The sequence below is a fragment of the Drosophila busckii genome, chromosome 4 (genome assembly GCF_011750605.1).
Source record: "Drosophila busckii strain San Diego stock center, stock number 13000-0081.31 chromosome 4, ASM1175060v1, whole genome shotgun sequence".
Classification (NCBI taxonomy): domain Eukaryota; kingdom Metazoa; phylum Arthropoda; class Insecta; order Diptera; family Drosophilidae; genus Drosophila; species Drosophila busckii.
The window spans coordinates 634,749-646,818 of NC_046609.1; the positions used below are offsets into that span (position 1 = coordinate 634,749).

At 39.7% G+C, this 12,070-nt stretch overlaps 2 protein-coding genes across 2 annotated transcripts; one reads left to right on the forward strand and one right to left on the reverse strand.

Moving 5' to 3' along the window:
- Nucleotides 1-1,944: 1,944 nt before the first annotated feature.
- LOC108607349 lies at nucleotides 1,945-3,876 on the forward strand. Its single transcript, XM_017998034.1, has one exon. The coding sequence runs from the start codon at nucleotides 2,029-2,031 to the stop codon at nucleotides 3,808-3,810; it is 1,782 nt and encodes a 593-aa protein (XP_017853523.1). The 5' UTR covers nucleotides 1,945-2,028; the 3' UTR covers nucleotides 3,811-3,876.
- An 85-nt stretch (nucleotides 3,877-3,961) lies between these two features.
- On the reverse strand, nucleotides 3,962-11,671 carry LOC108607394 (GIGYF family protein CG11148). The gene is given in 10 exon segments (XM_033294632.1): nucleotides 3,962-4,250; nucleotides 4,307-4,461; nucleotides 5,600-5,677; nucleotides 5,739-6,503; nucleotides 6,506-6,691; nucleotides 7,072-9,777; nucleotides 9,836-10,124; nucleotides 10,188-10,361; nucleotides 10,423-10,858; nucleotides 11,561-11,671. Coding segments are annotated over 9 exon segments (4,878 nt in total). The 5' UTR covers nucleotides 10,822-10,858; nucleotides 11,561-11,671; the 3' UTR covers nucleotides 3,962-4,124.
- Nucleotides 11,672-12,070: the final 399 nt, after the last annotated feature.

The window sequence follows — 12,070 nt, forward strand, 5'->3', positions numbered from 1 at the left end:
AAAACGCATTGTTCACAGCCCACGTGTGTAAAACGGAGTGAAAAAAGTGATTATATACAATTATAAATTCAATAGTACGAGATTGAAAAAAAATATAATAAATATGAAGTAATTAAGTAAGTAAAAAAATATGTGTTAAAAAATCCAGTCCTTAAATAAATTATTCTAAAAACACATATTGCGAATGTTATTTTTGTATTTAATCTTTTAATGATATACTGAATGAAAAATAATTTTTTGTGAATTTCCTCAATATATCCTCAATATATCTTAAATATATGTATGTATCTTAATGCCCAAAAATTTACAAAATTAAACTGCCTAAGAGTCAAAGCCCTGACCTCTGTTGTAATCCGCACAGAGTTTTAGTAGCCCAAGTTTAATGGTTCAAATTTGTGGTCTCTCTGTCTAATAATTCAAATATGTAGTAGTATACAAATATATGGTCTATTTCTTTAATTTTACACTCATAATAAAATATGTTTTATATATTTTTGTGATGTGGTTGTCCGATCTTAAAGCATGCCAATAAATATTTGATTTGATATGTGTGTGTGTGTGTGTGTGATATACATACTTCCACATCGATATACATATATAAACCCGCAAAAATAAAAAATTGGAATCAAAATAAAAGTGCAATATACAAGACAATTTTTTTTTTGACACACTCCTAAGCCAAAGTCAGCACAGGCCATACTTAACTCAACTCTTACAGGTAGTATTCATATTCGAAATATCTTGGATATTCATAAAACTTATATGTGTATTCACATCATTTGAACTGGAAACTCTTGAACAGCAGACAAACTGTACGTGTCGAGTCTCAAAAATACTTGAGATCTTAAGTATGTTTTTCTTATTTCAAGCATGAAAATGAGAAGAAATAAGTGACATTAAGTGGAGCACTCATTAACATAAAGGGTAAAGATTAATTGTCAGTATGATCATCACGGGCACCATGATAGAAGAGAGTCAGAACCAGACCCCACATATTGCGTTCTCTTTAGAATTTTTTTTCACTATTGTCTCAACATGCAATCTAAAATGAAACGAATGAAAATTATATTTCTTAAAGCATGATTTTAAAAAATTGCGATGGTAAAAGAGCAAATTGCATTAAAAAAAATTGTTTGCCAAAATACTCCCCCGAAAATCTTAATCAGGAATTCCACATCATAATCTTCCAATCACGTCGCGTATATATATTCTTCATTAGCAACACAAATTGATTCGATTGAACCCTATGCGTCCGTTATTTTACGTTGTTACTCAAATTTCCGGAGCAAAACGCTGTTATTTTTTAACATATTTTTTCCCCAAATAAAAAAATACTGTTTTTACAACCTTACACCCACTAAATTTAACGAAAAATTAAAAAGAAAACGCACACTTATCACATGATAACATTTTTGACCGACATACAGACAGCGGATTGCGTTTACTGACGCGCTTTCAACGTAGCTGCCGCTCAGCAGACAACCATCGGAAGTGAGGTTTCAGAGACGTTTCCCTTTATAACGTAAGTGCGTGTTTTTACTGCAATATCCTAGTCAAAGTGTATCAAAAAGTTGTCTAAGCCCAAAGGAAGTACATTTTTAGGGTTTGTCATGCTTTTTATATGTCATCTAAAACAAGAACGCATTAAAATGTTTGATACACTTTGGCTGGGTGATCCCAGGAAAGTCAGGTACGCACTCATATGTACACAGCAGCTTACGCATCACAGTACAAATACATACTTAATTTTTTATAAATATATATATTTATGTGTATCGTACAATAGTTCCTTTGCTAATCACAAATATAATGCATGGGGCGGAATTTTACTTCATATTCTATTAAATTCTAATAAAATTCAAAATAATTTATTTCTAGTTGCTGATTATCTTAAACGGTTGCTTAAGAATGCGAAAAATGGCGAACACTGACTTGAAACAGTTACAGACTTCCCCTCCTGGAAATAGCCATCACAGCCAACAGCAGGAGCGCGTTCTTAAGCCACCATCACAGTCGATATTGGCCGGCATGTATCACCCTATTGCTAGCGCCGGCTGCATGCCTAGCCCCAGACAATTGCAGCCGCAATCCACAACAACTACATTGGCATTGGAACAGTACCGTCTACAGCTGTACAACTATGCGCTTAACATTGAGCGCTTAAAAAGCCCTCAATACGCAGCAGGTGCTGCAGCATCAACTACATCAAATGGCGTTTCGCCATGGATGCATTCATACAACGCGGGACAGGTGCACTGCGCTGGCCAAGCTAGTGTAAATCGTTTATCAACCATCTCGCTCTTTCCCCAGTCACAGCGCATTTTCCAGCAAGAGGAGCCGAAGCCGCAGCATAGCTACATAGGACTTATTGCTATGGCAATACTAAGCTCCAGCGATATAAAGTTGGTGCTTTCCGACATTTATCAGTATATATTGGATAACTATCCATATTTTCGTACACGCGGGCCAGGCTGGAGAAACTCGATAAGGCACAATTTATCGCTGAATGATTGCTTTATTAAATCAGGTCGCAGTGCCAATGGCAAAGGTCACTATTGGGCTATTCATCCGGCAAATATGGAAGACTTTCGCAAAGGTGATTTTCGACGTCGAAAGGCTCAGCGTAAAGTGCGCAAGCATATGGGACTTTCTGTGGACGATGCTAGTACTGATTCACCCAGCCCACCACCATTAGACTTGACCACCCCTCCACCACCGTCTTCATCACAGGCATCCCTACAGTTGGCTGCCGCAAACTACCCCTACCATCACCATTATTTTGGTCAGCTTTTCGGACGAAGCATTGTTAACTCCTTACCGTCTGCAACCCATATTCCTCCATTTTTGTCATCAGGAACAACTACAGCCACGACTTTACAGCAGCGCCAACAGATCCACATCCAACAACCAGAATCGGAAGGACAACAATCCCAACGACACAAAACTACCACATATCAGCCTTTGCATCTCCACCAACACCAGCACCAACAACAACATCAGCATATTGCTTACATAAACTCAACGACAACCACAACAATAGCAAATCTATACTCCCAAACGCGCAAGCGGCAGTTTGATGTGGCCTCTTTACTAGCTCCTGACGTGCAAATAGTTGATGTTGATATTGTTGAGGATGACGCTCGGACAACAAGACAGACTCAGCATACAGTGATTACAAAGGTGCAAGTACAGAAGCAACAAACCATACACCGAGAATTAGTTGTTGAGCCACCCAGTGACAGTCCTTTAGAAAATGTGAATACTCAACCGATTGATACGGACGGCGATCCAGATGTCGATGTGGATGGAGATGATGAACAACAAGAACAAAAAGAAGATTGCGACCACGAGCACCATACAACACACTCACATCATCATTTAAGTACAGAGGTTTTTAAACGTATTCTCTCACCCGCCGATGCTGACAATAACTCATACTTATGTGACGGCAGTAGACAATTTTCATTTGATGGAGACATAGAAGAACACGAGGAATCCGAGCAGCACAATTTTACGGTTTCAATGTCTCCAATCTTAGAAGGCAGCTCAGTAGCCAGCAGTCAACATGACTCTAATTCGTTAGAAGAATGCTCAATGGCTGTTACCGCTTCAGCCACATCAACTCTTCCAAGTATATCGCTTCCCAAAGCGTATGTTGACCTAAGCCACCATGTTGACCCACAAATACTCAGCAGATATTATGGCACGTATATGGCAGCAGCAGCTCGTCGAGCTAGCCTAGAAGCAACTAGAACTCATGCATCGCTTACTCCACCGCCGCATATTGAAATGGTGTCGCATAAGTCATAATCAAAGAAACATAGAAAAATAAGAGAACACCGTTTGTGTACAAAGGTTTGAATAAACGCAAAGTAAATGAAGTGTTTTTTTATTATAAGAAAATCAATCATACTAAAGTATCCAAGAATTTAAGTATTCACATTAATTTAAAACAACTGCATTTGAAATTCATTTCTGCATTAAAGCAATATGTTTATTGATAACATATTTATTTCTACATCCTGTTGTGACCTTGCTTTCCATTCAATCTTTAGTTTTAATTTAAGCATAGAAATGGCAATTTCTGCCCATATTATCGCTTGATGTTAGGGTTTCAGTTGAGGTTATGGCCCATCCACGTAGTCGCGCCCACCAACATTAATACGACCCTCTGCGGCGGTAACGGAGAAGCCCAGAATACGTGCATCCATTTTAGTCATCTTATTTTTTTTAATTTTCTTTTGTTTATTCTATGTAAAAAATATATTGGACAGAGTCATAATAAATATAATGTTATGGAACTTACCTTTCCTTCACCATTGTCATTAGAAGATGGGGTTATAGCTGGCGCCGGTTTACACATGTCATCATTATGCGCGTTCTGTGCGCGCTGCAGACTCTTGTACTTGCTGCGTCGCTCCAAAAATTGTTTAGAAAAATCAGATGACTCCTTTCCTTCCCCTGAAAAACAATTAACAGTTAAATTTCATATTATTAAACAAGTGGACAAAAAAAAGTTGGGCGCCACCAACTTTTAGATACACTTTGACTGGGCATACGCAGCAAACACCGCTATGCACTCATTTAAACAATACACACAAACAGCGGACGAGCGTCCATGCTCGCATTTCGCGTAGCGTCAGCAGCGCGCAGCTGCTGCGTCGGCAGCGACGTTGTTCGTATGGCGGAGTCAGCACCTGCACCGCTTGTCTATATGGAATTTAAATTTAAATTAATTCCAATGTTATTTATGCCGATCGTTCTAAATGTACGTGGCTTTAATCGTTTCTTCGTTTGCGGGGGAGGCAGGGAGAAATAAAATAAAAATCGGGAGTGTCCTGGATATAGAGTCACCTCACAGGGACATATTTTGGTTTGCTAGTCTAAGTTGTGAAGAACACGCACTCAAACAGACGGACGGATGGACGGAACAGACGGAACATGGCTAATATGACTCAGCGGTGCGTCGAGCTGATCAAGAAATATATTATAATTATATGGGGTCGTGCACGCCGCCTTCTCCTGGTTACATACATTTGGCACAACTTCTTGCTACCCTTTAGCATTTTTATAAAATCGCCAAAGTGTATCTGTTGGAAGTTGAAGAATATTTTCCAAAAATACAATAACACAAAATTTAGCGTTGAGAGCTGAATATCTTTAAATCATATCTATTTATATTAACAGACCTATTTTTAGACACTAATGATTTTTTTAATGTAAAATTGTCATATTAAAGAAAAAGGGGCGCCGCATACTCCATTAAGAACATATATGTATATTTTTGATCATCAAGACTAACTGATCCATATCTGTCTATAATGCATGTGAAAGCACCTCGGATACTATAAGACAGAATTGCCAAACTTTCTATGTAGCTACTCCTATTTACACCTATATTTTATTTATTTCTTTCCTCTGTCCAGCAAATCGAAAAATAAAACATTTTGAAAATGGAAAAAGCGCGCTTTACGACAAAAAAAAACAAACACAAATGTATACTAGTAATTTGTGATAGGTGCCATAACTAAATACTAATTAAATCATATTAATTACTTAGAATTCTTAAAAATTAAATTAATTCCGCGGTGGGGAGTACATACCCAATATATGCGGAAAGTCCTTTCTTCCATACGCGCTTTCTGGTCCTCATGCAAAAAGGCCACAAAAGTAGGTACTGGAAGGATATTCAAAATATTTTTATATATACATATATGAAATTGTGCCTGTTTATTTACCATCCACTTTAACTGACATATTGTCCAAACTCTTTATACACCATATAGTAAACTCATTCTCATATTCACTAATCTTACTCTCGCAACCGCCACTTTGATGCGGGATTTTGGTACCATTCGGTTTCTTATCATCTCCGCCACAAGCAGGCTTACTGTTGGCTTTACTCATTCCAACCTTACTGTTGTTCTTATCATGCTGTTGAGTGTGACCGCTGCTACTAGCGGGTTTCGAGGCAATTTTCTGCATTGCCGGTAAAGTTTGACTCTTTCGTAAATTACGCGGCGATGGAACGGCGACAGCTGGCTTAAACTGCGGCTTACTGTTGGTTATGTTGGCTGGTAAACCAGCAGAGAGCACTGAAGCTGCAGTGGAAGTTGCCATATTTGGTGTATGTTTGGCAGATACAGAGACTGCTGCTGGTTTTGTATTGTCCCATAGACTTGTACCAGAAGATGTAGTGTGCCCAGAGCCAATAATAGTGCTGGCAGTAGTTGCACTCCATGCCTTGTTGGTGGCATTACCCCAAATGTTGGACAGGCTGCCAGGCAAATTCAAATTAGATGCAATCGTTGTTTGCTGTTGTTGCTGTTCGCTTTCTCGCCGACGTTGCTGCTCTAGTAACTCATTAGCCAGACGCTTGGCTTCTTCGGCTTGAATGTCGACCAAGCTCATAACGGGTGCTGGTGCTGGAGAGGCCTGCCATTTGAGTAATGCATCGTTAGCCTCAGCCGCTGCCGCTTGCAGTATCGCTCTCATTTGTTTTCCAATTGTTCTTGCTGACGCTGTTGATCCGCACGCCGTTCGCGTCGCTCCGCCTTCTGTATCTCAGCTAACCCCGGAGCGCTGCTTACGTTAACTGTCTGCAAAGACCACGGTGCAACTGATGTGGCATTTCCATGGGCACGCGCTCCCTGTTGTTGCTCATTTTTAGAAACTACTTGCTTACTATTCACTGCAATTTCCAGTTGTAGATCCTGATCCAGATGCAGCTATCAAAAATATTACAAAGAAACTATTGCTATACAAAAAATGTTTCGAATCAGAATTTACCTAAAATACATACATATAAGCAAGACCAAATATTAATCTTTAAAATTATGTTTTCAATATGGGTCAATATTACAACATGATAATTAACAGTTATAAAATAATATGATTTAAATTTAAAAATACATTTAGGAATATTATCGTTTGCTTTAAAAACAAAAAACAAGACATAATTACACAAATCCACTGATCAATTTTTTTCTAAAATATACGTAAATGCAGATGCTACGTTTTTGTTGCAAGGTTGTGCCATTGTTTTAAAGATAATAAATAGGAATTTCTTACGTGAACTGAGAGTGTTGGGTTGTGGAATACCAAGTAAAGCCTTTCGGCGTTGAGTTTGTATCAGCTGCTGACGTTCTTTCTCCTCTTGTAGCTGACGGCTTTTTTCCTCCTCTGCTTGCATATAGCGGCGTCTCTCTTCTTCCAATTGCTGACGCTTCCGTTCTTCCTTCAAACGCCGCCTCTCCTCAGCTTGATCTCGCCGGCGCTCTTCATCGCTTATCTTCAACTCAGTTTGTTGGTTCTTTCCCTCCTGTGGCTTAGATACAGTTTGGGTCTGCTGCTTGGAAATCATTTTGCATATTGACAGTTGTTGCTGCTGTTGGTTTGGTATATGTAAAATTTGTGGAATTTTCTGCGCTTCCTCATCCAGACCCTGTTGTGGTTGTTCCTGTTGCTGCTCCTGTTCTTGTTGTTGCTGCTGTTGCTGTGTTGTAACATTAAGACTCGAAGGATATGTTGGGGTTGTTTGGCTTTCTGTAACTAAATGATTGTGTTTCTGTTGACTATGCTCTTCTTCCAACGCGGCAACATCCCACAAAGTAACCTTAGCGTTTGAAATTGCCGACCAAGGTTGGGCGGACTGCTGCTGCTGTTGCTGCGACCACATCGGCATCATCAATGATTGTGAAGCCAACAGCTGCGCTTCGGTCATAAAGTCTACACCAGGACTTGGCTTAACCACTGCATTGTGCTGCTGACCAGCCGCACCAGCTCCTGATGGGCCACGCAGCAGCATTCGCAGATTGTATTCATTCAAAAGTCCAATATCAGTTGATCCATCATTCAATTTGTTTAACTCAGGATCTGGATGGGGATGCACCGTTTTCTGATTGATGATTGCTTGTCGTCGAGTCTGCTGCTGATGCATTAATTGTGCATTAACTATAAAATTGTTGGCATCTAGAAAATTGCCTCTGGGAGGACGTTGCTCTGGTGGTCCCCCTCCACTTTGAAATAAATGCTGCTGTTCGTCATTTTTTGCCTTTTGAGCGATTGCATCGTAGAGCTGATTGCCAGCAATTGGGTTTAAGGCAGCCAGAGAATTGCTTAATCCGCTAAAGCTGCTCAAATATTCGGGCAGCACTAACATCTGAACCTTGGCACGAACAATTGCTTCTCTCTGGGTTGGATCTAAGCGTTGAAAGCATTCGTTTTTCGATAGCTCGGAAATTATTTGATACTCTTGATGTTGCAAATACTGATCCTGCAACATTTGAAAACGCATGGTTAGCATGTGAGACGTATCGATAGATTGTTGTGCGCTTAAATGTCCTTTGATTGCTGCGCTTAAGGAATCTGCAGCAGCAGTCACGTTTGCCTTTAGTTGCTCATCGACAATACTTGGACTAGAACTTGAAACAGAGCCAGAACCGGGACCTGAACGCTGCTGTTGGTCGTTTAATGAGGGCAAGAGAGGCATTGGCTTATGCTGCTGCGGTATTATGGGTATAGGTAAATTGTCCAAATCCAGAGACGACGGCAAAAGATGGCTGTGCGTAAAGGGCATGTTACCATGGCAAAGCTTAATTAGCTCGCCTAACGGCCTAAAACGACTGTCCGAAAACCGGCGTACAAAAAGATTTTCATTAAAATAGCCTGCACGATACCACTCGGTCATCTCAATCGCGCTAAACGGACCCTGCACGTTTGACTGCGGATCACGATAAAACCATAAATCATTTGCGTTTGCATTTATGACATGCGTAGAAAGTCCAGATAAATGAGGCTGTTCTTGTTGTATACGATGATGATTCTGAGGAACTTGGTCTGAAAAAGGTAAGGGCTTCTGAGCCAATTCACTAACCAACAAACCCGATGTTGGGGGCCCAATTCCAGCCTCCGTTAGTTGGCCAAGTAATTGATGTTGCTGCCGTTGACCTGGATCAACAACTCCAGTGTTTGGCAACGTAGTCATTGTGTATATAGTAGTGCTATCGGCAACACTACCATTAACACTGTCATTACCAGTGCAGACCAACTCAGCTGGATTATCTTCTTTTTGACTGTCAGATCTAACGACATCAACATTATCATCATCCATTATTAATTTCTCCACCTCATCAGCTACTTCTTTAATTCGCTCAGAAATGTCACCATGAGTAGGCGATGACTTTGATGTATCTGATGTTTGGGATCCTACATCCCGATCCCTCCTTTCGTGTACGCCTTTACTCGTTGAACTTCCAACATCCGAGCATTCTTTTTGCAGTTTGGATTCTTGAATCATCTTTTCGATTGGCTTAATAAGTAAGCTTGACTGATCCAAAGGTACCGGCTCCATTTTTAAGTCTAAGATGTTTTCGGCTGAGCTTTCGTCCTTCCCTGTACAGCTTTCGTCTGGCAACTTGTTAGCATTAATCCTTTGGTTATGCAGTTGTACATCACGCTCCCCATGGAATGCACCACTTGAGTCGAATGTACCACCAACGATTGGTTCTGATGGGTTCTCCATTGCCCATTCAGGCAAATTATCTTCTACATCTTGGCCCGGCCACGTTGGATTTGATTTTGAGCCAGTTTGACGACCTGGTCCAACACTTGGAGGCACAGACTTTGATGCTTTACCACTAGCAATTCCCCGCTCGTTTCCAACAGTGGCCAACACTGAAATTGAGCGCTGTACATTGGGTGCAGTTACAGTGAAGCCAATGCCATCCAAATTAGTACCTTGTATTGAATCTTCGTCTCGCCAACTTGTCGATCGACCTATAATGATGGCAATAATTTATAAGGAGACGGTGCTGGGTGTATTACCAAGCCTTACCCCAGCGATGACTAGAGCCACTGCGCCAACCCGAAACTTCAGTACCAACTGTCCCACCACCTGCAGTAGCAGGTCCATCCCCTGAGCCGTCTTCATTTCGGTTTCTGCGCCAATTTTCCATATTGCGATTATGGTTTGAAAACTCCTTTCGAGGGCTAGAGCTTGGAGTGCCATTCCAATCTAATCCAGAACCACCAACACCACTACTACCGCCTCCAGCTACACTCACTGTCACGCCGACTGCAGCTGAGTCACCTGTACCATTCCGTTCATTCCAGTTACGCTCCGACTAAGAAAGAAAAGAAAATTTAAAAATAAATAGAAACCCCATTGAATTTTAGTCATGACTAACCTTTATCGATACAGCTGGCACACTGTCATCGTATATAGCCCCTGCTCTCTGATACATTGAATGATAGCTAGACTTTCCACGCATCCGGCCTCGATCAACTGTTCCACCCCGGCCTGAACCTCGAGACGGTATTCCAAATCCACCAGCCGAGCGCTGAAGCCAACTCGGACGCGACTGTAAAGAAGGTCACATTCGTCACTAGTTTCAGCTACAATATGGATATAAAAGAACTCACGTTACATCCAAGAGGACTTTGAGTGTTCATCTCATCCTCAGAGCTTGGGGTTAATGCAAGGGGGTACTGTACTTTATCAATAAACAGTTTTTTGAATGAGGGTAGAATCTGCGGTAACAAGCAATTTCGATCAAATAGCGACAACATTTCCTCGCGCCCATAACGATACTCCGGGAACATATTTCGGGAGGCTGTTGCATGACTGCCTTGATTGCCGCCTCCGACGCCGCCGCTGCCAAAACTGTGTAATTGCATGGCGATGTTTATTCCACCGGCAGTAGCACCACTTCCGGGGCACGCAGCACCGCTAATACCTGACATATTGTTACCGCTTGCGACAGGTGGCTCCGCTGACATGTTGCGCAACCACTCCGGTCCAAATTTCATTGAGTCTGTCATTATTAGATTGCTCACTTTTTAGCTTGGTTCGCTGTCGCTGAAATTACAATATAACAATTTGAATTGTGGTTTTTCGTCAATACATACTATGTATGTCAAGTTCATAGACAAACTTTGTTTTTATGTATTAACAATATGTACAATGCTCAAACAGGCATAAGTTTTATATGATATGAATATACATAAATGTATATGTATACATACATAGTATATATGAGTTCATGTATTTATATATACATATGTATGTATGTATGTACATACATAATAGACTTTTGTGTGTAGAACGAAATTGAACTATTATGGCATCGGCTACAACCTTAGAACAAGCACGGTCCAACATAACCTAAAAAAAAGCAAGTTGATATCTTGCAAAAACTTGAAGTGAAAACATATTCATAGAAAATACTTCATTACAATAAGTTATTTTTGGGAATATTATTAGTGCACCACTCCTAATGCTTAAGCGTACTAATTTGTATGTATGTATTAGAATTAATAAACGCGTGTATGTGAAATGCATCTATATATTCATATAAAATAATTTATTACCAAAATAAAGTTCATAAGTCTTAGCACTTGCACGGCGTTAGTTTTGCAAATGGTGTTGAACGCACACAGTCATGTATTTATATACATATGTACATACATACATAGTCTTCACAAGTTGGCAGCCCATAAAGAGAATACATATTGTTCTGCCACGTTTCCCACATACGAATTTAAATTTATAAAAACTTACGTAGCTCTTAAAGTTTTTTTTATAAGATTTATTTTACGGCTTTACAATCAAAATGACAATTCGAGTTGTCTTAGTTCAAATAAGCAACTTTAGAAGTTGCACTTAACGCTCCAAGAAAATTGGTGTTAAGCAAAGCACTGACATAGAGTTATAGTGATGCAATACCTTCGATATTATCGATGCATAATCTTCGCCACTATCGATAATTTCGACAGTGTTTTTAAAAGCATCCAAATGACATTTTTCATTCTAAAATTTATTAATAATATTAATTAATATATTTTAGTAATTTAATACTTCCTGTTGAATAGTGTAATTCTTTGAATTCATTTTACATTTACGTGATACTATAATTTTTTTTTATTATTTTCAATGATTAACCAGTGCTGCCAATAATCGTTGGACTTAAAATAAAAAAATACAGATACTAATACAAATACATAAAGACATGGTCAGAAATAAAACATTTAATGTTTGAAACTATAGCTTTAAATTCACGTTTTTTGAATT